At 41.9% G+C, this 25958-nt stretch overlaps 1 protein-coding gene across 2 annotated transcripts in view; it reads right to left on the minus strand.

Moving 5' to 3' along the window:
- Positions 1-539: 539 nt before the first annotated feature.
- Positions 540-25958, minus strand: part of CNTRL (centriolin) — a 152379-nt gene continuing 126960 nt past the window's right edge. For both annotated transcript variants that reach the window (XM_030207567.1, XM_030207568.1), the window contains 6 exons: positions 25332-25472; positions 16850-17125; positions 14001-14063; positions 12815-13024; positions 4950-5064; positions 540-961 (listed from right to left, as the gene is read on the minus strand). In XM_030207567.1, coding sequence (XP_030063427.1) covers positions 4987-5064; positions 12815-13024; positions 14001-14063; positions 16850-17125; positions 25332-25472 — 768 coding nt within the window. In that variant the 3' untranslated portion in view covers positions 540-961; positions 4950-4986. The remainder of the gene's footprint in view (positions 962-4949; positions 5065-12814; positions 13025-14000; positions 14064-16849; positions 17126-25331; positions 25473-25958) is intronic.

Here is a 25958-nt window from a genome sequence, read left to right on the forward strand (position 1 = left end):
AAGGGATGCAGCATCCTGCAACCGTTCAACCAGAGCACTATCTAAGTGAGTGGGTGTTATTACTGGTATATATCTAGGATCAGTGGGTCAAAAGAAACAAGGCTGCCTAATGGACAGTTGTTGCCAGGCGGTATGTTGTGGGTTATTGTGGGGGGGGGGGGGGGGGGGGGAGGTGAGATTGTGGGGGATGTAATGCCATTTGTTATCTTTTTTTTTTTTTTCTTTTTGCACTGACTGTTAAGTTATAAATTGTTTGACTCTAAAAAGCAAGATATTCTTCACTTTGAAAAGGAGGGGTTTACAAACACATCTATCCCTTACTGTATATATTAATTTTTGACAATGTGGGATATAACAAAACTGAGCAGAACTGAAAGACAACCTGCTGCTTATCCTATAAAACTATGTATGGATAATAAAGTTTTGCTTAGAGGAGAATAACAGTACTCTCTCTATATATATATCTATGTATATATACACCCCCCCCCCCTTCCACTAAGAATAACAGCCACACACTAAGCATACTTCGTAAAAAAAATATATATTTAATCAAATTGACAAAAATAGCTTATTTTCCCTGAACATAAGTAGCTCTTATTTTAATTGCATTTAACCAATTTCCTAAATGTTCACATTCCAAGACAAGGCTTGCACTATATAGTCTTCAAGTCTGAAGACACTGTTGACAAATACTTTCTTAAATATGTACATACATATACACACACTACTTCATTGTAACTTGTGCATTTAGGTAGTTATAGAAAATTTAGCAAAAAAAAAAAGCAAAGCTGCCTTTTGGGAAGATCATGTTTGACCCTGATGGTTATAGCACTTTTGGCCTGTTGCACATCAAAATGGAAGGCTCAGGGTTTTTGAGGTAGCACAACATGTGTTTAGATTACTATGGCCCATCCACTGTTAATTCTACTTGCAGCAGTTGTACCAGAGAACGATTCTGCTCCTGTAATAATAAAAAATTACATGAATTGATAAGGGAAACAAACCTGTTACTTTCCATAAAAAGTGATACAGTATGACCATGTTCATTAAGGGACCCTTTAATTAAAGCTTAGCAAGTGCTAAATGCTAAGAAGCCCGTTTTATACCTATGGACTATTTAGCATGCACTAATTCTGTTAGCACATGCTAAGCTTTAGTAAAAGGGCCCCTAAATGAGGCAGTTATATAAATTAGGTGCAAATGAAGTGTAACTTTTAATATATAATTAAGCAAATATAAATGTCATTTTTATTCAGGGACAGACAATTTCTTGTACACAATTAGGCCACTAACAAATAGTAAACTGAAGTACCAAAATAATGAGCATATAGCTATCATGTTGGTGCGACAGCACAGAAATATTCTGTCCCTGCCAGATTCTAAAGCCTATGTCTTCGTTATCCAGTGCTTGAAGTCGGACGTTAAATGCAGGTCCTCAGCCTGAAGAGATGTTGATATAGCTCTTCTTTTTCTGCTGAGATTGATGTCTCTCTCTGATTTTATTCAGGATTGGGTCATGCTCTTTCAGCAGAGAAGAAAGCTGCTTATAGTATTTAACAATTATTTTAATTTCAACAGACTTGTGCACAGAAAGTTCACTTTGACTTTCAACTGAGCCTTGAGGCTACACTACCCACCATACTGTTGTAGCTCATGTGACTTGCTTTAAAAAAAAAAAAAGTGACTGAAGGTTGGACTTCATGGTATTAAATATTTCTTTGTGCATAGAAGAGAAGCAGAAGGATAATCTACTTTTCTCCTGCACAGTGTAATTGAATAGCCTATTTTAAAATGCTATAGTCTTACAAATGGGTTAACTCCAAATGATAAGAGTTGGGGGTATTTGTTACCCCCCCCCCCCCCGTGTCTTTGAGGTGGTAGTCTTTTAATCAAAATTTAGAACAGGCAGGCAAGGGTAGTATTTTGCTTGTTGAAACTACAGGAACGAAAAAGTTAATGCAAACAAGAAATCTGATAAAAAATAAACAACCAAGCACCAGGATGGCAAAGCTAGTGCTTCTAGATAATATGCTGAATTCTTCTGCCCAGTGTGCAGCGGCCAAAAAAGCAAACTGGATGCTTTGATTTATTAGGAAAGCGATGGTAAATAAGACTGAATACTATAATGCCTCTGTTTCACTCCATGGTGCAATCTCACCTACAGTATTGCGTTCTGTTCTAGTCACTGTATTTAAAAAAAAAAAAAAAAAAAGAATAGCAGAATTAGAAAAGGTTCAAAGAAGACCAACCAAAATGATAAAGAGGATGGAACTCCTCTCATGTGTGTAATTAAACTCTGGAATGCGTTGCCAGAGAATGTAGTAAAAGTGGTTAGCTTAGCGTGGTTTAAAAAAGGTTGGATGGCTTCTTAAAGAAAAAGTCCACAGACCATTATTAAAATGGATTTGGGGAAAATCCACTGCTTATTTCTAGAATAAGCAGCATAAAATGTATTGTACTGTTTTGGTATCTTGCCAGGTACTTGTGACCTGGATTGGCCACTGTTCGAAACAGGATGCTGGGCTTGATGGACCTTCGTTCTGTCCCAGTATGGCAATACTTATGGCTAAAAGAGTTTAAGGCTTCAGCTTGGGAAAGAGATTATGTTTGAAGTCTACAAAATCCTGAGTGGTGTAGAACAAGTAGAAGTGGTCTTTTAAAAAGTACAAAGACTAGGGGACACTCAAAGTTACATGGAAATACTTTTAAAACAAATAGGAGGAAATATTTTTTCACTCAAAGAATAGTTAAGCTCTGGAACTCTTTGCCAGAGGATGAAGTAACAGTGTTTAGCTATCTGGGTTTTAAAAAGGTTTGGACACGTTTCTGGAGGAAAAGCCCATAGTTTGCTATTGAAATAGACATAGGGAAGTCACTGCTTGCCCTGGGATTGGTAGTATGAAATGTTGCTGCTATTTGGATTTTTGCCAGGTACTTGTGACCTGGCTTGGCCACTGCTGGAAACAGGATACTGGACTAGATGGACCACTGGTCTGACCTAGTATGGATATTCTTATGTTTATTGTATCATGTGGTATAAAAGAAAAATAGTTAACACACATATGCAATCATGTATCAGCAAATTCCTGCATCAGGGGACATGGCTAAATCATGTGCAATCTTAATGTATTCAAGAACCAAACAGAAGAGCAATTCCACTTTTTGTTTTCCACTACAGTGACTGAGATTGTTCTGTTAGTGGCTGATGTCACTTGTTCTTGAATACTCTGCATCAGCAGTATGGTTAAAAATCATGTGTAATCTTAGGCATTTGTTGAAACGTGGCCACATTGGATCACCGGTTTCAATGTATTTAACTATTTTTATCCTTTATATCACATGTCGAGTTGCGTTGTGACTGTCCTAATAGTAGCCCTGTCACCAAGTCCCTGAAGCAACAGCGTGAAATGCTGGCCACCGTCAGCTTGGGGAAAGAGGGCGAAGACAGCATGGCACAGCACTGGATATGGCAGTGCGGTCAATTGATGAGTACCAACTTTAAAGATAATTGTCAGTACTTACTAAGTGCAACAGAAAAGAAAAAAATTACACAGAGACACATGCATCATTTAAGCAGCAGGAAGTTGACCTTATATTGAAGGTTTTTTGGGTCGATGATGAAGGGAACTACTACTATTATAAATCATTTCTATAGCGCTACCAGTCGTACACAGCGCTTCACAATTGAACATGAACAAAAGACAGTCCCTGCTCAAAAGAGCTTACAATCTAAATCAGGACAGACAGGACCAATAAGGATAAGGGTAGGACAGATAGAAGGACACATAGGGAAGGGACTATTGAAGAGAGGAAGACAAGATAAAGGTTATGAGCAAGTGACAAGTTAGGAGTCAAAAGCAACATTAAAGAGGTAGGCCTTTAGCCCGGATTTGAAGGCGGCCAGGGATGGAGCTAGACGTAACGGCTCAGGAAGCCTATTCCAGGCATAAGGTGCGGTGAGATAAAAGGAACGGAGTCTGGAGTTAGCGATGGAGGAGAAGGATGCAATTAGGAGAGATTTGCCTAGTGAACGGCGTTCTTGGGAAGGAGTGTAGGGAGAGATGAGAGTGGAGAGGTAGTGAGGGGCTGCAGAGTGAATGCACTTATAAGTCAATAAGAGGAGCTTGAATTTTATACGGAAACGGATAGGGAGCCAGTGAAGTGACTTCAGGAGAGGGCTGATATGGGCATAATGACTTTGGCGAAATATTAGTCGTGCAGCAGAATTTTGAACAGATTGAAGAGGAAAGAGGTGGCTGAGTGGAAGACCTGTGAGAAGCAACTTGCAGTAATCTAAGCGAGAGGTGATGAGAGTGTGGATGAGGGTTCTGATAGCGTGTTCAGAAAGGAAAGGGCGAATTTTGGCGATATTATAAAGGAAGAAACGACAGGTTTTAGCAATCTATTGAATATGTGCAGAGAAGGAGAGGGAGGAGTCGAAGATGACCCCAAGGTTACGAGCAGATGAGACAGGAAGAATGAGCGTGTTGTCGACAGAAATAGAGAATGGGGGAAGGGGAGAGGTTGGTTTAGGTGGGAAGATAAGGAGCTCAGTTTTGGACATATTGAGCTTCAGGTGGCGGTGATACATCCAGGTAGCAATGTCAGAGAGGCAGCCAGATACCTTTGACTGGATTTCTGCCGGGAAGATCTTAGAGATCTGTTCAGCTCCGGTAGATCTATGGTATCTAGGAGCTCTTTGAGCCCTTTTTCCTTCCTGCTCGGTGCTGCACGATTTATAGATAGTTAGAGCAGCACTTCTTTTTACACTGTTTTCTAGCATGTTTATTTTTAACAACGTTTCTCCAGGTCTGGAGTTTTGTTTGTATTACCTTGTTGCAATTACAAATCTTTTCTTTTAGGATTCCTCCATTCCCAAGTCAGTACTGATAACTAAAACCTAACTACTACTGCCAAGCGCAGCTCCACATTAAACCTGCACTTCTTACCTGAATCCTTTATTAAATTCATTCCTTGTAAATCAGCTCAGTGTAAACTTTGCAATTCTGTTGAAATATTTTTGGTCTGAGTAAAGGGATGTTGGAGATCCCCTCCTGAAAAAATCTAACAGAGAAATAAGTTAGTGTCTCATGTTTCTAAAATGTAGCAAACATTTCTGAAATACCCTACTTTACACAATATGACTGACTATTCCCTTTTATGCTGTTCTGCTTTCATACCTACAGCTCCTTTCTAAGACACCACCAACATAGGGCCTGTTTCAAATCACTTTTTCCCCATTCATTACTTCTTGCCAAATTTAAAAAGAAAAGCAGCAAAACTGCAGCTGCTGCTAAAGGCCCTCTCTTAATAAGGGCTATTTTCAGTGCTTTGTGCTTTTCAGACAGAACTTTGCATATATTTTAGCACACATCTAACTCAACCTCTGGAATAAAATCTTCCAAAAGACAAAATGGCAAATGTGGCATTTATTTCACCTTATCTGAAACAGGGGCGTAGTCAGACACCCAATTTTGGGTGGGCCTGGGCCCAAGACGGGTGGGCAGAACTCCGCCCTGTCCACAAGTGATGTAGTCTCTCCCTCTCTCGCCTGCATGCCATATGGTCTCTCAAACATCCCCCTCCCCCCATACCTTTTAAATAGCAGATTTTCACTGGCAGCGAGCAGCAACTAATACACACTGCTTATGTTGGCCCCACAGCCTTCCCTCTGATGCAACTTCCTGTTTCTGCATAGGCGGGAATACATTAGAGGGAAGGCTGATATGCAGGAAGGACAGTTGTTGGGAATTTTCAGCTGGTGGGGCTTGGGGATCCCTGCCAGACATTTCATAGGTGTGCTGCTACTGGGTGGGCCTGGGCCCACTGATCTGAAAACACACTGGAGGTGGGGTGTGGGCACCAATTAATAAGGTGTATTATTGCAATAATATACTTTGTTTCTGGGGGAATTCTGCACAAAAAATAATTATTTATAGTGTGTTTGTGAAGAATTTTCCCCATCAAAAGCCTAAACTCCCTTTTGCTCTTTCCCTCCTCAGGTTGTAGCCACCTCTGTTCCCTCTCTAACTCCCAGCAAGACCTCTAATTTTATGTGCCCTCAAAGTCTTTTTCCACACGCAACACCCCCACCCTCCCCCATAGCCCACCCTTAAGCTTGGTGCCCCCTTCCACTCCCCATGGCACATGCTCAACTTGCTTTGCCCCACCATTCCTATGGCACACAACCTTGCTCTCTCCCTCCCCCCACAGCAAACACTCAACCTTCCTCTCTCCCTTCCTCCAGCAACCCTCATCCCTCTGTGGTGTTTGTCCCATATGAGCACAGTCTGGCTACCCTCTCTACCCTGATTGTGTGGCAAAACGAGAAGGAAGTGGACTACTGCACACTGGGCCACCACATCCCCCTCCTGTGCAATTCTAGGCCAAACTGTTGGGCCTCAATTACTACCCTGCAGTCCTAATGAACAGTCAGGTCGAGGCCGACAGATGAGGAGGAGACGATGTCCGCTGCCTAATATGCAGCAGTTCACTTCTTCCTCCTCATGCCACCTGATCCCTGCAGTGGAGGAGAGAGATTGAGGAGATCTGCTGATGCCAGTGTCTGCACAGAATACTGTGCAGGTGGGAAATGCTATGCAAATTCTGTATTGCGCAGAATTCCCCCAGGAGTCATAATATTTGCCTCAATGCACATTAGACTAAGTCACTGCAGGAAACATACCAAAATGCAAATGCATGCAGAACACTTCATTATTAAGGAAATCTAGTAACAGTTTACAAAGAATACCACTACCTTAAGGATTGCATTTGTCTTGCCTGTAAAGACACCCTCCCTCCTGAAGAGCTCTACCCTCCTGTAGACAACCGCCCCACCCCCACCCCCGGGCCTACATACATCTTAGAATCTTAGTGATCTAGAGGTTTGGGGCAGAAGTGATCTCCAGTCTCTCCTGCCCCTACTGACAGCAGGTTCAAAATGACACCAGTGATCCCTACCAGTCTTCTTGCAGTACTACTAGTCTAGGGTCAAGCCAACATATAAGGATCTACAGAAGGGTGGAAGGGTCAATTTTTCTTATCTTAGAGACACTAACTTTTTATTTCTTGGTGGCTTGACATCCTAGCAGTAGTACTGCAACATTACCATTAGGGTTTGCTGCTGCCATTTTGAATCTGCCATTTTGCAGAGGCAAGAGTGACTGGAGATCCCTCCTACCCCAAAATCCCTAGACCTCCAAGGATTCTAAGAAGTAGGCCCTGGAGGAACTCTACAGGCGCTGAAGGCAGCGCTCTTCAGCTCCTGCCCCTTTAAAAAGGTGCCCCAGCTTACATGGTTCATCAGTACTGAAGAAGTCATTAACCTTTGCAGTATTCAGGGCCGGTCTTAGCAATTGTGGGGGACTGTGCAGACTAGTTCGGTGGGGCCCCCCACCGTCCCACCTAGCCCCGCCCCTTGGTGAGAAGAAGTGTTTTAAAACTTTTTTTATTTCAAATAAAGACAAATCAAGCAAAACCTGTACAGAAAAACCTAATTCAAATATGCACAATGCTATCATAGGAAACCTTTGGGTTTAAAAAGCAAAACCATGTGCATGTAAGGACTGGATAAATGAATTAAAACATATCCCCTTAATATATAATACTTGATAGCAATAATGAAATAGTGATTGAATATTCGCATAGCAAGAAGCCTGAGACAACAGATTTATTTTCCACTGAACATAATTAACTTTGTATGAACTTGACTGCTAACAGTGTGCTGAACTGGACAATGCTGGCACAATTAGCCTGACTCTGGACAGTTCTGCATGAAGGAAACCCTTCCCTCATTAATCAATACCTTCTCTGTGAAATAGTATTAATAAAAAAAAAAAGGCAAGTGCATTCCACAAAGCAAACACATGCCATCTTTTTTTCTTATGATGTAGGCACAGGAAAAAAAAAGATTTTAAATGCTCCCAGGTTTCAATCTAATTCATGTTTAATGTGGGATAAAATGCCATAAGTAAGTAAATAAATAGATAGATAGATAGAAATTCTGATTATTATACTTCCTCTGTGTATAATCCGTATGCACAAGCCGGCATGTTTGAAAATCTAAGTGAGATTAAATAAAAATTCCACCAACAATAAAGAAAGACAACGTCGATACAGCAGCTTGAGTGACAGGGTTCCAGCTGCATGAGGAAAGGGAAACAGATATTACCTCGTCTTTTTTTTTTTCTACAGTATCTGCCCTTCCCCTCTCTCGCTCCCACCCACCTATTCCAGACCTCCTCCTCCGGTCCCCCGAGCCGCAGGGTGCCCTCCCAGCACATACCTGAAGCCACCCTAGTAGCCTACTGGATTCTTCAGGGCAGGAAAGATCCCGTCTTTATTGCCAGCTGCCGCTGATCCTCTTGCTGCCGAATCTTCTTTAAAATGGCTGCAGAGACTTCCAATGGCAGCCTCGCAAGATTTCTGTGGAAGTGTCATGAGGCCATCGCTGGAAGTCTCGCCAGCCATTTTCAAAAAGCGATATGGCAGCGAGAGGGTCAGCGCCAGTCCCATTCCTGTCCAACTCTTAATCCATACCACCATAACAGGAAGGGAATTTATTGATTGGGATTGCCCTAGTCGTGCATAGACTAGTCAATATGACATGGCCCTAGCCATTCAAAGTTGATACATATCTGGAAAAAAAATATTTTGTTGGATTTTCCCTCTAAAAAGTAAGCATAGAAGACAGTTCAGTTCCTCTCAAGAGGACTTTACTTATTTCTACTCAGCAGGCACAAACATCACATGGTTTCCTGTAAAATTCTGATTTGTAATCTGACAGTATTATCAAACAGTCTAGGGGCCAGATATACTGAAGTGTGTTATTAGTAAATAAATCCCATTGCATAAAATGGGACCTGTGGTATGTAACACAGTAGTGTACTTAATCTACAAGAGTCTTCACTTAAAATATAGAGCTAGCTCTAAACTTAAAGGTGCCTCTACTGCAGCCCCTTTCTGGGCACTCAGAAAAAACTGATAGGCCTTTTCGTACTATCCTGCAGTTTGGGAATGGAAAAATTCACATAATAAAGATACATTAATAAATTTAGAAAAAAAAAAGGATTGTAGACTCCAAAAAGAAAGCTTAACTGAAGACACACACACAAAAAATACTTTTTCCAGAGCATAATCCTAGATAAAATAACACAGTCCAATTTCCTCACAAAGGGTTATGAAAAGGCAAACTCAGACATTTGGGCTATATAGGAGTTATTCTCTACAAGAATACTAGGACCATGTGATTCCACTGCTGAAATCCTCTCATTGGGTCTCCAACTGTATAACCTATAAATTACTGCTCCTAGTCTTCAAAATCAGTACCATAGGGGACCTGGTTTTCTTTCATTACTCTTGACATCCTATACTCACTCAAGAGCACCCAGATTTTTTACATCGTCTGATAATCCCTACTTTCAGAGAACTAGTTTATGACGACATTCAACGTTCCATCTTTTCAGCACAGGGGTCTTGAACTCTGGAACAAGTTACTAGAGCATTTAAGACTACAGATTCCTTAGATCAATTTAAGGCTGACCTGAAAACCTCTCTCTTCACAGATGCTTTTAGTTGAGTCTTACCGCCTTTCCCTGAGAGCACTGGATGCAGAAGTATCTGAAGACACATTAACCATCCCTTATGTACACCTCCACCCATCCTATCATCATTATTGTAGTTCTCCCCTCTTCCCTTCTTTTGTCATGTTTGTTTTTTCTTCTATAACACTATCGCTTTTTTAGCCTGTAAGTCGATTAGATGGTCTGTTCGATGGGTGGGGTAGCAAATTACAAATGAAGGAAATTTTTAATCAGTGTAAACCTGCTCAAGTACACTTTCATAAAACTGCCTGGGCATATCTATACAAAAATAGGCACTATCCAGGCTATTTAGAAGGGTTAAACTAAAGGTATAACTTATCTGGATAGTGGCTGTATATCACTGTTATCTGGACAGATTTAGAGGTGGGGCACCCTAAATTATTTGGACAATATTTGTCCATTTAAATGGCTCAATATTATCTGCACAATCTTTACAAATCTACATCTAACAAATTATGCCTACACAACTTGTTATGAATTTCTTCCTTAGCATCCTCAACAGATTATTCCAGAACTTGTGGGCTTGTGCTCATCTACCAGCAGGTGGAGACAGAGAAATACTGACTTGTAGATGGCAGAGTTCATCTGATTTCAGTATTTCTCTATCTCCAACAGGAGGAAGATGGTACCCTGTACATCTCCTGATTTAATCTGTTGAGGCTTACTCCTGGTTTACTTTTATTCTGCTCTGCAGATGAGCTGGATAAAGAGCTTGCTCCTTACCTAATAGGGGTATACCTGGTTGTGACAGGTTCTTCCACCCCCCACCCCATTCTCCATTGCCAGCTCCTTCTTCCTTCCTTTCCTTAAAGCAAAGGCCAGAAAGAGGAAATTCATATAAATATCTATATCTGTGGAAGAAGTGATTTTGGCAGCAATTCTGCAACAGCCTCTATCATCTTCTGCTTGTCAAAGAAGCCCGGGGTAAGTCTTGATGGTGAGTACTGTTCTTTCTTCATCTCTTTTGTGCTGGTCTCTCGTTCCTCCCTCCTTGCTTCATTCCCCAACATTTTTTGGGGGCTCTTCCAATTTGGCACTGACCAAATCTGCTAAGTGCTGCTCCTGAGGTGAACATCATTAGGACACTGCTCTGTGTGTCTTCTAGCATCACACTGGCAGCAGAGCAAGATTGTCAGTGGGGAAACAGTCCCAGCCCAAGCTCCATTTGAAATTCGAGTGCTTAGGATGAGAGTCATACGTGATGCAGGTGCTAGCTTGGGTTACTCCAGCAAGCTGGGGAACAGCAGACATTTTAGATTTCTGTGTGCCTGCACTGCTTCTTGAGAATGTGTTCAGGATTCCCAGCCACTTTCTGTTTCAGCCGTCCAGTACTGTTTCCTGGTATTCTGGTGCTGCAGAAGGGCAAGAGCCAGCTACTCTATTTTCTCTGGAGTTTGTCCTCTTTCTGCACCAGGCTTACTTGATGAAAAGAGCTCAAGCTTTTTCAGATATCCTTCCTGCATCTGTCCATTTTCACTAGGAACTGGCTTCTAAAAAAAAAAAAAAAGACAGATGGAGTCTTCTAAAGATTAGGACTTGGACTCACTACTGTCAGCGCAGTTTGCTGTGGGGCCCCTTCTCTGGTTTCTGATGCCTTGGGTCTTGGAGACTCTTTGGAGGAAGGGGAAATTCCAGGGTGGGGGGGGGGGGGGGGGGAAGGGAGACAGGGTGAGGACCTCACAGTGGCATGTTCTTAATCTCTCTTCCCGTTTGGATCAGGCTCCCTCTTCCCATTTCCATCCCATTATGACGGGTTCATAGAAGCCGCTAAATGCGTTCCCCAATTCATGAGGCCATTATTTTGGTGCAAAAGCCTTAAGGTAGCTCTGTGTCTAAGCTGTACCCCTTACTTCCAGATGAAATAGAAAGCTTAGACTTCCTAAAAGTGGATGGCTGTCACGAAGACAACAACCACTGGTCAAGGATGGAACGGTCCTTAAGGATGTTCAAGATCATAGAATAAAGGCCTCCTTAAACCTCTCCTTGATAGAGCTTGGATGCCAAGGGAAGCTATGATTTGCAGTTCTTATAGCCAAGGCAAACCTTTGCCTAGGTCAGCAGGTGTCTGACTTTGCCCATGATGCTGAGATTCACCCTGCTTTGGATTTTCCTAGGCTGGAGGCAGGACTGGCTTATCTGGCAGATGCTCTTTATGATTTGCTTCGAGCTTCTGAGAAGGAAATGGCATTTGCAGTGTCAGCCAGGCAACTTTTATGGCTCAAGAATTGGTATGAGGTTGCTGCTTCAAAATTCAAGCTTGCCAAGTTACCTTTCAGGGTAAGCTTTTGTTTGGAGAGGGCCTACAGAGATTAGTAAAAGATTTGGGAGATTCTAAAAGTCAGCATTTGCCCAAGGATAAGCCTCAGCCTTCTTATCGACCTGCACAAAGCAGGTTATGGTTTAGGAATGCAAAGCGTTATAGACCAGGCTGTTCTACCTAATTCCAATGCCCTTGCTTTCATTAAAAGTGGTTGTCCTTTTGAGGTGACAAGAGGGGAACAGTAGTTTTAGGTTCTTTTGGAACTTCTCTGGAAGTGTTACTGAATTTATTGGGCTGTTTGGTTTCTTAGGTTGGCAGTTTCTACGTTTTTTATTTGTGGTTCAAAGAAGGAATGAGTCATTTCTGTTACAGAGACCTGTGCCACTTTCCACTGCTTTATCATCTCAATGCTGAACTAGATGAGCTGCACAGTGCTCCATATGACAGAGCTCAAGTCTGTACTCTATCTCCATCTGCAAACAGAAGGCCACAAACCCACAAGTTCTGGAATGGTCTGTTGGGACTAAAGGAAAGAAAATTAGCAGATAAGTTCTAATTTGTCCTTGATGACAAATGTTATGCAGTTTGAGGGTGATTTTATAATTCAGGCAATCAAACCAGGAAGCACTTGACAAATTCGTTCAGTTTCTTTAATTCTAGAATTGGACGGAAAGCTTCTGATTTAACAAGATGCAGGATGTATTTTAGCCAGAGTAGAAGTTTTGACTACTAAAGCAATGCCTAGTTATAATACTGAAAAGCTCTGGCACAGCTACAGCACTGATTTACTAATAAAATACAATAGTGTGATCTTGTGTTCCTGATGTTACTCACAAATTGTACTATTAAAAAAATGTACTGTGTTTTAAAAGAGCAACAGTAGCAACACAATTCAACGTAGGTTGTTGTACGCACATTTGTTTAGGGAAAATTTTATGTGCTAAATACAAACCTGGCTGGGTAAGGGTTCAGTGTCTTCCCATGAAGATGACGACAATCTGGTAGAATTCTGAAATGAATATATGGACTCTCCAGTGGTGTTGCTAACCAGCTCATCAAGTGCATCCACTTGTTTCTTCAGACTCTGCAAGCTGCCTTCGGTCTGCTGTTTCCCTTTGCTTAGCACGGCAGCTTGCTTTGACATGCGCTGTCGAAGTTGAGCCTATATGAATTTAATTTTATTCAGTTACAGAATAGTTTCTGTTGCAATTCAAACAGCTGTATCCTGTTCTCAACAGCACAATCTGCCACACAGACATTTCCCCAATGTAGTAGAGCTAAGTCAAATTAAGCTCTTACAGGAGACATAGCTATAGCTGGTCACACAAAAAACATTAACTTGATGGAACGCAATAGTACTTCTATAGTTGGTGCCAGCAGAAAGGGGAGAATCTGGAAGGCTGAATAGTACAAGCCTTTAAAAGCCAACCAGGAGATAGAATTGAAGTGCATTTCATAACTAATACTTATATATGGTAACAATATGCATGTTATAAATATCCAGTGCAATGAATGGGTCCTTTCACTGAATGTTACAGTAGTAAATATATTTCAAATTAAATCACTAATGGTGGTACCGTCTGTTACATTACTCTGAATTTTATACACTTTTGGGAACAGTATCTGCATAAAATCAAATATTTTGTTCTTGGCTACAGATAATTCTCATGCTGACTGAAGAACAAAAACCTCGAGCCACAAAGAATCCAGCATGGTTAAGAAATTTGCACACTACTAATTTAAATAGCTATTTCTGGGCACTTGCTTTAGAATTCCCAAAAGAAAAGATTTTTCTGCATTAGGGAAAACAACACTGATCAGTAAATAACATTTTCTCAATAAGAAAGGATATCCTACAAGCAGTCAGCTACCAGCTGAAATAAATCCTCAGCAGTAGCCGGGCCAACTGGTCATCTGTTGTCATTTGTTATGCAAACAGCTCTATGTGTCTCAATTTCTCACATCATGAGTTACCAAAGTGCATAAAATAAGAACGTTATATATAGTGAAAAACAATTTGCAGTAATTTCATATGATGTCAAGATAATTCTATGATGAACTTTGGGGAAAAAAAAACACAGACCACAGAAGAGTCTTGTGAGGTGAAGCATATTAGTAATGTATATTTATAGTACAACCTTGAGTCGATCTTCATGTTGACACAATTTTTCTCTGAGTGCTTCTCCTCGCCAGTGTTCATCCTAAAAACATCAGAATCTGAGTCAGCACCATCCAAGATCCCATAAAAATCTATTTCTAGAGCAGCACTTAATAATGAAGATGATCCACACAGAAACTTTGGGGTTGATATTTCAAAGACACTTAACTGGTTAGTGCTGTGAAATAGGTCTGCTAATTTTTGTTTTGACTTAATATGAGTTTGTTTTGTAGTTGTGGTTTCTGTTTGAAATTATGATTCTATTTTGTTATCCACTCAGGTGATGCAGGCTACAAATTTTTATAAATAAATAAATTGGCCAACTCTTTGAAAAATGTGTATATGAAATGATGTAACCCTTTGTTTAGTTTATTATTCTCTATGTAAGAAATTGCAAGTTTATATGTAACTATCAGGCTCATTTTCAAAAAAGAAAAACGTTCAAATCAGTATTTTTGAAACCTCTTTTTAGACGTTTTTCTCTGAAGTCCGTCCAAATCTCAAGGGGGCATGCCAGGGGCATATTCAAGGAGGGACTGGGGCTTTCCTAAGACAGACATTTTTCAGCCTTAATGGAACAAAACAAAAACGTCCAGGACTAAAACTTAGATGTTTTGAGCTAGACCTGCACTAACCACACAAGAGGTGCCCCAAATGACCACTGGAAGGAATTGGGGATCACCTCCCCTTACTCCCTCAGTGGTCACTATCCCTCTCCCACCCACAAAAAATGTGATTAAAAATATTACTTGCCAGCCTCAAATGTTATACTCAGGTCCATTAGAATAGCATGCAGGTCCCTGGAGTAGTCTAGTAGTGGTGCAGTGCACTGAAGACAGGTGGACCCAGGCCCATACCTTCCCCTACCTGTTACACTTGTGGAGGAAACTGTGAGCCCTCCAAAACTCACCAGAAACCCACTGTACCCACATATTGGTGCTCCCTTTGCCTTTAAGAGCTATGGTGGTGGTGTACAGTTGGGGGTAGTGGGTTTTGGGGGTTCAGCAAACAAGGTAAGGTAGCAATGGTGAGATGTGTACCTGGGAGCATTTTATGAAATCCACTGTAGTGCCCCCTAGGGTGCCCTATAGCTTTTTCCTGGGATGTCAGAGGGCGCAGTCTACTAAAAATGCTGGCTCCTTCTACATCCTAATGGCTTGATTTTGTGCATTTTGCACTTGGACTTTTTTTTTTTTTTTTTAATGGACCAAAAAACAAAACACACAAAGCACAAACTCTTGTTAGAAACAGTATTTTCGAAAACAAAAGAGACGTTTTCCTTTTTTGAAAATGAACTTCTTTCCTATTCAGATTTTGGACGTTTTTTGTAAAACGTCTAAAGTCAGACTTAGATGTCCTATTGAAAACGCCCCTCAATATCAGTTTATTTCTGTTCTCCTTTCTTGAGGAGCTGCTTTGGTTTTGGCACCCACCAAAAGACATAGGTTTGTGCTGCCATATTCATTTGTTTTGCATGCATCATCTTATTATTAGTCAATTATTAAATTTTAAAGAGCAAAGATGGATTTTTCAACTTAAAACTTTGTATCCTGATGGTTTGAATTCTGAGATAGATTGGTGGTCGCTGATCTAATTTGATTGGCTGCTGCTGTTGGTGGTCTATCCAATCCTGGAGTTCCTCTCTTTGATCAGCTGTAGCCTATTTAAGAGGGAGGCGTGTGCTTAAATGCCGCGGCCATTTTGTTGATGCAGGAACGGTATGAAAGCTACAACGATAAATATTATACTTTACTCATTTTAAAGTTTAAGATTTTATGGAATCCCTTTATGAAAATAGTCTAATTTCTATCTTTATTTATGTTGATGGTTTGCAGTGAGCCTCCTCCTTGATAAAGCGTATAGCGAAACTTGGCCATGTCGGCGGAGGTTCCTGATAACTTTATGCTGCTGCCATTAAAGATAAGTTGCAATCTTTAAGGACTTTTGATGAAATTTTGAGAAAACTCTTTTTGGATATAACTAATTAAAATATTTGAGTGAAAATAGTGGGATTCTATGAGGATTTGCACCGCACCATTTCGTTGGAAAGAAAAAACGATAGAACACTATTGTTCAGATGGCTGCGTGATGCATAGAAATCTGATAATCCCTATAAGTATATCTACAAGACCCTGAGAAAGATTTACTGGATATATTTGAATATGAGCTTGAAATAATTTCCTGCTGAATATATAATATTGTTTGGGACATAAGTGTATGAATTTGATATATAGTCCCCACAAAGTTCTATTGAGGTGATTTAAATGCAGGTCATCTTTCAGAGTGGCACCTTATGTTTTTACACTCACTGCATTTATCATGGGCATTTGAACTATGCATATACATCTTCCCCTTTCTATACGTACATTTTCTTCCTCTGTTATTTCGTCGTTTTGTCACTAGTTTTTATACTTCTCTCTATTGTTCTAACAGCATTTGTATGTTCCATATACCCTGGGGAAGATCAGATGGTTGCAAAAGTTGTATACTGTATATCTGGACCAGTGATAATAAATGAATAGTTAACAGAATCATAAAGAGAAAGGCAGGCAGCAGTAAGCTCACAGAACTGACTGGAATGCAGACAAGGGGACATATGTGAGTGAGAGAGTCCAAATGTGGTAGCTCACACTGATAGTTAAGATAAATTCACCTAATATAGTAACATCATCTGCCAAAACGATTAACTGGCCTAACTGAATAGCTGGTGGTTGGGTAATAAGTTAGTTATTGTATCAACAGGGGTGATGTTAAAATGATTTGTTATGGAAAAATTCCTAGGAATCTGATTAGCAAATGCTCCCATTATCAAAGGATGTATATATTTACCATGAAACAGCTTTTTGAAAAGCCTAGTTTATTTTCGAACACTGATAGCTTCCCCTCATTAGATGTAAATGGAAAATTCTCCTTCAAGCTCTCAAGTTCAGACTGAAGATTCTCCTGCTCCTCAAACACAGCTTCTATGTCCTCTAACAGCATCTGCTGAGGCTGGTCATAGTCCTTAAGGCTGCTTCTGAGTTCATCTTTAACTTCTGATTTCAGCGCTTTCACTGCTCTGTTTATTTCCTGTTGCCTTTTTTCCAGCTCCTCTTGGCGTTTTGTCTAAATGGTATAACACATTTTTGGCTCGTGACAATCTATTTCTATGCATGCACAAAGCTACTGATATCTCTAGAACTGTACTAGCAAAGGGGTCCTTTTACTAAACCACTGCAAAAAGTGACCTGCGGCAGTGCATGTCTTTTGGGTGCTATGCCAGGCCATTTTTTACCGTGCCCTGGAAAAAGGGCCTTTTTTTAAGGGGCTGGAAAATGGACATGTGGCAAAATGAAAACTAGCGCACATCCATTTTCGGTCTGAGACCTTACTGCTACCCATTGACTTAGTGGTAAGGTCTCAAGCGCTACCCGGGTGATAAGCATGCAGAGTGCCCACTGTTGTTTACCACCGTGTAAGTGCCCTGCGGTAGAAAATAGAAAATATTTTCTACCGTGCGTTTTTGGAGTGCCCCAAATTCAGAATTACCGCCCGGGACACATGGTAGCCGGGCAGTAATGCCAATCTGGCACATGCTGAACACGCACAGGCCCTTAAGCACCTTTGTAAAAGGGCCCCAATGTTAGAGTTGCAATCATTATAATGGCAATCTAAAAAACAACTCCAGCTATGAATGGTATGATAGTGATAGATAAAAAATTAATTTCAAGATCTGCTTATTATTGTACATTTCTATTCTCTATTGATACTGAGAGACTTAAAAAAAATCCCTGGTCCCTTAAAAAGGAAAAGTCCTCTTGCATGTGACAGTATGCACTAATTTTCTCATCTCTCTCACAATCTAGGCTATTAGTACAGGATTGAATGCTCAGTTTTAGTATCTCTGATATCAATGATTGTGCTACAGACCTTCTAGCAGTTACTCACAAAACTGAAATGTAGCAGGCCCTGAAATTATTGAAAGATCACAGGATGTCAGCCTTTTCCTGAATTAATATTTAATCATGAAGCAATAACGCTTTGCACTGCACCTCCAGTATGCTGACAGAGCACAAGTAGAAGGCCTGTGGTCTTTTAAAGGGTCAGCAACCCAACTTAATATGATGTATCCACTTGGCAAATAAGATACTGTAAAATGAGAGACACTATGGGCTCATTTTCAAAAGAGAAAAACAGCTCAAAAACGGCATATGGCATTTATCATGATTTTTGAAACTCGGATTTGAGACGTTTTTCTCTGCAGTGTGTCCAAATCATAAGGGGATTGTTCCCAAAACGTGGATGTTTTTCTGCCATAATGGAACAAAGCAAAAATGTCCAGGGTAAAAGTTAGACGTTTTGATCTAGATCTGTTTCAATCACACCTAAGTCTCAAAAAGTTGCCTTAAATGATGAGATGACCACTGGAGGGATTAAGGTATGACCCCCCCCCCCCTTACTCCCCCAGTGGTCACTGACCCCCTACCACCCCCAAAGATGTGAAAGTAACAGTACATACCAGCCTCTATGATAGTCTCAGATGTTAGAGCCAGTCCTATTACAGCAGCAAGCAGGTCCCTGGAGTAGCCTAGTGGTTGGTGCGGTGTAGTGCACTGTAAGAAGGGGACCCAGGTCCATGATAGTCTCAGATGTTAGAGCCAGTCCTATTACAGCAGCAAGCAGGTCCCTGGAGTAGCCTAGTGGTTGGTGCGGTGTAGTGCACTGTAAGAAGGGGACCCAGGTCCATATCCCACTCTAACTTGTGGAAAGTGTGAGTCCTCCAAAATCCACCAAAAACCTAGTGTACCTACATATAGGTGATACCTGCAGGCATAAGGGCTATTGTAGTGGTGTACAGTTGGGTAAACTAGGTTTTTGGTGGGTTTTTGAGAGCTCACCATACAATATAAGGGAGCAACGATGAGAAATGTACCTGGGACCTATTATGTGAAGATCACACAAAACAAAAAAGTTGGATGTTTCTGGTTTGAAAATGGCCGTGTTCACTAGTGGATTTGTGGACTTTTTTCACAAAACGTCCAAACTCGGATTTAAACATCATATTGAAAATGTCTCTCCACATTTTTGCCATAGCTGTCATGCTATGTTTTTGTTCTTCATTGCTTCAAAATGTGCTTTTGTTACTCAGCTACTGCTAAGTCAAACTAGCTAAGAAAACTCAAGTTGTACTTTCTCATACACAGCAGAAAATTGTAAATTTTCCAGTCTATTGCTTCTTCTCATATTTTAAAGAGCAGAAAGAACATAGATGTGATTATCAGATCCTATTTCCACTGCAGCAAATTTGTGCTTTGCTGAATCTTTTTCTCCTTATCTATATATCTATATATATGGAAAAATTTTGTTCTTACCTGATAAATTTTCTTTCCTTTAATCATACCAGACCAGTCCAGACTAATGGGTTGTGTCCATCTATCAGCGGAAGGAGACAGAGAAAATAGTTCCAAGTGAACCACCCCTTAAGGGTATCGTGCAGCCTGGAATGTTCAGTATTTTGAATAGCCAAGCAATGATGCTCTGAAGTCTAGAAGAAAACACACTTAATACAAACAGGCAAACACTTGGAGCAAAAATACAGAACCTCAGTGTTCCTGCTTGGCCGAAGGCAACTGCAACCTCCCCTCATAGTAAAGTAAGTGGGAGGGAATGGTCCATACCAAGTTTGCCCAAGCACATAGAGATCTATCCCTGAGTCCGGGGAAAGAACTCCGTGATCCCAAGTAACAGAAGTCATACAGAGCTGGCACAACAAGTGGCAGGAGATTGAATAGAGAAGATGAAGTAGGCAGTGCTGTAGGACATCCCACCGTATTGAAGCGTCGTGGAACAGCCAGGGATACCTAAACAAAACAACACTCTGACAGACATTAGCCAGGGAGGGCATCTGGACTGGTCTGGTATGAATAAAGGAAAGAAAATTATCAGGTAAGAACATAATTTTTCCTTCCTTGTCATCTATACCAGATCAGTCCAGACTAATGGGATGTAGCAAAGCAGTTTCCCAAAGAGGAGGGGGGGGGGGGGGGGGGGGGGGAGGGGGAGAAAAGAAGAATGTGGAAGGTTGAAAAATCAACAAAGCTATACACACAGCAAAAACTGATTAGCAGAAAAGGATTTGAATATCCGAACCACCAGGATACCAAAATGGAACACAGTTAGACAGTAAAAAACAGAACTGAAGCCTTAGGACGTAAAACAAACGTCCTGAGCAAAAGAAAAACTATGTACCCCGAGAGTAGCAAAAGAAGCAGCAAAGATACTCATGCCAAAGGACCCCGTCTTGGAAGGAAGGCAACAGTCGTATCTGAGTAACAAGGAGAAGAACTGTCTCTCGTAGACCAGGATCCACTTCTCCGAACCCTAGCAGGACAAAGGCTAACTCCTAAACCTGCCGGTCTGCCTTGAGTACAAGATGGTCGGAGGAAGCGACCTTAACAAGTATTAGAAGTATGCAACCCCAAACAGTGTGCCACACTTCATAGAAGAAAGGAAGCAAGGCTCAGAAACCACCCAGACCAGCGCCTAGCGAGAGAATCAAAATCCACAGAATAAGAAGAGACTCCAGAGTTGAGAGAACCAATGAAGTGGAGAACCATGAAGAAAAGGGCAGCAGCATACCAAGGTACAACTGTAGAAAGAAAGTAATCCTAAACCAGCTCGCTCTGGACTGCGGAGAAAAGACCACCAAGGTGCCAAGAAGACACAAAAGGAGCAGACATGAATTCAAAGTCCAGCAACGGAGAAGCTTCTCGCCAGTCACCAAGAGACTACGGCAAGAAAAGGTGCCACAGAAAAAGAAAGAGAGTCGAGAGTCACACTGCGGAGAAAAGACCCCCAAGGTGCCAAGAAGACACAAAAGGAGCAGACATGAATTCAAACTCCAGCAACGGAGAAACTTCTTGCCAGCCACCAAGAGACTATGGCAAGAAAAGGTGCCACAGGAATGGTAGCTAACAGGAGACAAGGCAGCCTTGTCTAGCAATCTAAACTGCAGTAAGCCATAGCTGCCGAGAAGTTACTGTATCCAACTCGCAGAAAAGGGCTGGGGTTGACCGACAAGGTGAAACAGTGCCCAACAGGCAAAGGAAAATACGCTCCACAGTTAGGAACTGAACTGTGCTCGAGGGACAGAAACGAAGTTGAGCTCATCAGGCAGAGTAGGATCCGTGCTCAACGAGAACAAATGGATTTGCACTCAAAGAACACAAACTGAGATACGCACCACGGGCAGAGAAGGAGTTGCACACATCTGGCAAAGACAGAAATGCACTGAACAAGCAGAGAAGAAGCTGAGAGTAACAGACAGAGAATGAGCAGTGCCCCACTGAAAGAGCTGGATGTTAGAGGTACCAGCAGAACTGAAGCTGCGGTAGCGATGGAACTGTTTATAAAATGCAGACAAGGAACTGTGCTCCAGACGCCGGCAAGGAGCTGCGCTCCAGACGCTGGCAGGAAGCTGTACTCCAGACGCCGGCAAGGAACAGCGCTCCAGACGCCGGCAAGGAGCTATGCTTCCTACGCAGACATGAAGCTGTGCAGCACCTACAGTCACATAGCTGTGCTCAACATACCACCCTGGAACTGCACCCAATCCGCAGAGAAGAGTTGTGCTAAACACACAGAGATGGAGCTACACTCAACAGGGGGTGGAGCTGTGGCACTGCACGCAGACAGCGAGCTGTGTTCCAAATGCAGGGAGAGCGAGCTGCATGCCACACAGAGACAAGGAGCTGCGTTCCACAGGCAGACACAGAGCCCTATTCTATACTCAAACACAGGGCTGTGCCCCACACTGAGACCTGCAGAGAAAGAAATACAATCAACATGCAACAATGCAGTTGCGTTCAACATGCAAAGATGAAAGGTTGCAGAATATGCAGTGAAGGAACTTCACTCAACATGCCATGATAGAGCTGTCCTCAACATACAGCAATGTAGCTAAAGCCAACCTGGAACTGTGGAACCGTGCTCAACATGCAGCGATGGAGCCGTGCTCAACATGCAGCGATGGAGCTGTGCTCAACATGCAATATGCACAGATGGCGCCCCAGGGAACAGCCAGCGGAGAAGGTGCTGCCAGGAGGCCAACAAGAAAAGAGCACAACTTGTGGAAATGTAGACCTAGCGCTGCATTCTCCTGGCCCAGAGGGACTAAAACTACAAGAAGAGAAGGCCCCGTGCCCCAAGAGACACTCTCAGCCCCCAAGTGGTCTCTGAGCCACAATGACTACCCTCCTAGGCAACTGAGACGGAGCAGCAGTCAACGTAGAGAAACAACTCCCACCAAGAGGGAGGTAAGCACCATAGATCTGGAATCCTCAAACCATAGGGAGCAAAATGCAGCCATAAGGGAGTGAGCAAGAAACAAGTCTCGCCCGGCCAGGAACAAAGAGGAAGCTGGCCACTAACACCAAACCGAGGAAAAACCAGCTAAGGGAGAGTCAAACTCCAGACCTAGAACACAGCCACTTCCCTGCAGAAAAGTAGAGAAACGCGCAGAGCTAAGAGGCGATAATCCAGATGCACAGCAAAAGATCTGCTCAGCAGGAAAGAACTGCGCCCCTTACACAAAAGGAAGGAGTGCCAAATGTGCCAGGAGAGAGGCGCCTGAAAATAGAAAAGGCAAAATCCGCCTGTGTCAGGCTAAAATTCCTGCCCGAAAGCAAGGGAAAGCAAGGAACAGCTGTGGCAAACTAGTCCTAAAAAGGCACATTCCCGTAAAGAGACACTGAATTGACTCCAAGCAAAAGACTGGCAAGAATGGCGCTCCCGAGGGTACTCAGAAGAGGGATATGAGCTAGCAGTTGCACACCAAGGACAACTCGGACCCCCGCCACTGCAGACAAACCAAAGCAGACAGGAGGGATCCATGGGGACGAGAGAACCAGAACCTCCCTAAGGGAGGAAAAATTGCTGCCAAAACAAGAATCAAATAGCAGGGGAGTCTCAAGCAAGATGACTGAAGCAGCAGAGACCAGATGGACTGAAAAAGAACTGACCAACAGCCGTGTAAGGCTGACAGGAAAGAAAAAATAGCCCTGAACTATAAAGGCCGAGCCTGCAGCCAAACGGAGCCAGCAAGAGACTTCCCACACTTTGGAAAAAGCAGACTAAGACCTTCAAACCGCAAAGGTACAAGTTCCAGCAACGGGGCCGCCCTCTGAACGAGCTGCCGTCTAAGGCCGTGAAGAGGAGAAAAACAACTGAGTTTCATGATCCAGACACGAGACGTGCCCCCCCCCCCCCAAAAAAAAAAAAAATCAAACCATCTGGTACCAACTCGGAAGAGTCCAATATCAGAATCAGACGCCAGCAAGCGAAATTCAAAGAAACTTCGCAAGCAGCCCCCTAGAATACATTGCCAAAGGCGGGAAAATAAATCAGTTAACAGGCAAGAAGAGAAAGAAGGAAAAACAAAGGTTCTTCTTTTTTTTTTTTTTTTAAATAACCTCCTTCACTAGTGACAGGAATAAATAAAGGCTTACCTCAGAGGCAGAAATTCAGATATACCTACCACCACAGAAGAGAAGAACCCCACAGGGGAGACAAGTTACTCCATGCCACAATCAAACATCACCCTGCTAGAAAGACAGCCAGGGGAGGGGAGGGAACCAGTGTCACTGGATATCACCCTAGCTGGCAGATGAGGAACTCAGGACCACTGAGTATCATCTAAAACTAGCCCGAACACGGCTACCAGCACACCCCTGGCTCCACTGTCACCAGAAGAATCTGGGACAGGAGCTACCAGCCCGCAATCCAGAGCAGCTGCACGATCCATCCACCAACTGCTAGGAGACAGAGAAAATACTGAACATTCCAGGCTGCACGATACCCTTAAGGGGTGGTTCACTTGGAACTATTTTCTAAGTCTTCTTCCGTTGGTAGATGGACACAACCCATTAGTCTGGACTGGTCTGGTATAGATGACAAGGAACTCTTTATAATTTTTGAAAATGTCAGATTATGACTACAGTTTCTTAAAAAAAACCCCCACAAAACAGAAAAGGCCGGCTTAATGCTTTTTAACAAGCACATGGCAATCTCATTTATAATGTCACCGTACAACCTACCTAAAGCTATACAAACAGCTTCATAACCTGTTATACCTTTTACAACCACACTGAAACATCAGCCAAAAAAGGAAAATTATATAAGAAAAATATAAACTTGGCTATTCTCATTAGTTAACTCTAAGGTTTGATAACGCATCTTATGAATTTGAGAGTGCATTAAAAAAAAAAAAAACAACAACAAAATTGCAACTGGAGGTTTATGGCCTGGAGGGAAGAATCAAAAGGGAGTAATAAAGTAATATTATCAGCATTAAGTATAATACGAGAACTGCTTATCCCTCCACCAATTCACAAAGGTCGACGTATCCAGGTTAAACAGGATAGGAGAAAGAAGGGAACCCTGAGGGACTCCACAGGACATCACTCAACTCAGGGAAACACCATCATCGCTGAGAAAGCCACAAAACCAGGAGAAAATTCTTCCAGAAATACCAATAGAATCTAACAAATATAGCAGGTCATGGTCTAACAAGTCGAAAGCAGTAAAGATCAAACTACAATAGCAACACTTTGTGACCATAAGCTAATGGTGTACTTAACTAATAAGGTCCTCAATAAAGTTTCAGTGCTAAAACCCTTCTGGAAAGCTGACTATGTGGGATAGAGAATACAATGCTCTTCCAAATAAGCAGATAAATTAGTCTCTGTAATTTTAGCAAACAAAGTGATGCCCGCTATAGGTCTATAAATAGATGGTTCCACAGAATGTAAAGAACTATCCTTTTGGTATCGGTGTTAAAATTATACTACCTAGCGAGGTCGGGTAATTTAGAAGTGTTTCCCAAGCCTGGTCCTGGAGTACCCCTTGCCAGTCAAGTTTTCAGGATATGCGCAATGAATATGGATGAAAGAGATTTATATATAATGAAGGCAGTGTAAGCAAATCAAGCTCATGCATATTCATTGTAGATATTGTGGGTATCCTGAAAACCTGACTGGCTAGGGGTACTCCAGGACTGGACTTGGGAAACACTGTTTTAGAATATAACTAGGCCACAAACACTGGCAGAGCAGATGTAAACAAATAAAAGGGGCAAATATCTAGGGCGCATTGAGACAGAGAAAAACATTTTAACAGGATATAAATATCTAAAATAGAAAATTTAGTAAAATCAGCCCAATTACGATCAGCAGGTATAGAATGCTGATCAAAGTTACAAGATAATGGAAGGTCAACGAAAGTCGAGTTCTTTCCTCAGTTTTCTCTTTCATATAATAGTGCAAGCAGCCTGTACCCATTTCTGGAGCTCTTGATAATCCTGCTGGAGTTGACCAAGTTCCTTCATTAGGCGTTTTGCTCGCTCATGGCTGTCACGGGCTCCTTGCTCTATGGAAGCCATTTCTGTCCGCAGGCATAGGTTCTCATGCTTTTCTTCCTAATTGTAAAAATCAAGCACTACCTCATATATCAAGGTAAAGAGACACAACAAAGTATTGAGACACATAGATCTGAGAGAGAGCGAGAGAGAGAGAGAGAATGCTGCTTCAAAGAATAGTTAAAGGAAAGAGTTCATATTCAACGGATGCAGTCAACATTTTAGTGGCTTTGGAAAGTACTTGATTGGCTCCACTGGAAAGTGATGTTTTTGCATTTATATTGCATTCAATACCAGAGTACAATAGAATAAATTATATACAGGTACAAGTCTCCTTCCCCAGAATGCTTACAAAAATGATGTGAGTACCTGAGGCAATGGGAGGTAACATGTCTTGCTAAAGTACCAATAAGTATCAGTAGCATAAGCAAGATTTGAACTCAGCTCCACTAAACCAACTGCCTTTTATTCACACAATAGGTACAGTGCAAACTTTGGGTACAGTACATCAAGCCTGCTTCTGAAGGGTAATGCAAAGGTAACACA

This window comes from Microcaecilia unicolor, chromosome 6 (assembly GCF_901765095.1).
Source record: "Microcaecilia unicolor chromosome 6, aMicUni1.1, whole genome shotgun sequence".
In the NCBI taxonomy this organism is placed as follows: Eukaryota; Metazoa; Chordata; class Amphibia; order Gymnophiona; family Siphonopidae; genus Microcaecilia; species Microcaecilia unicolor.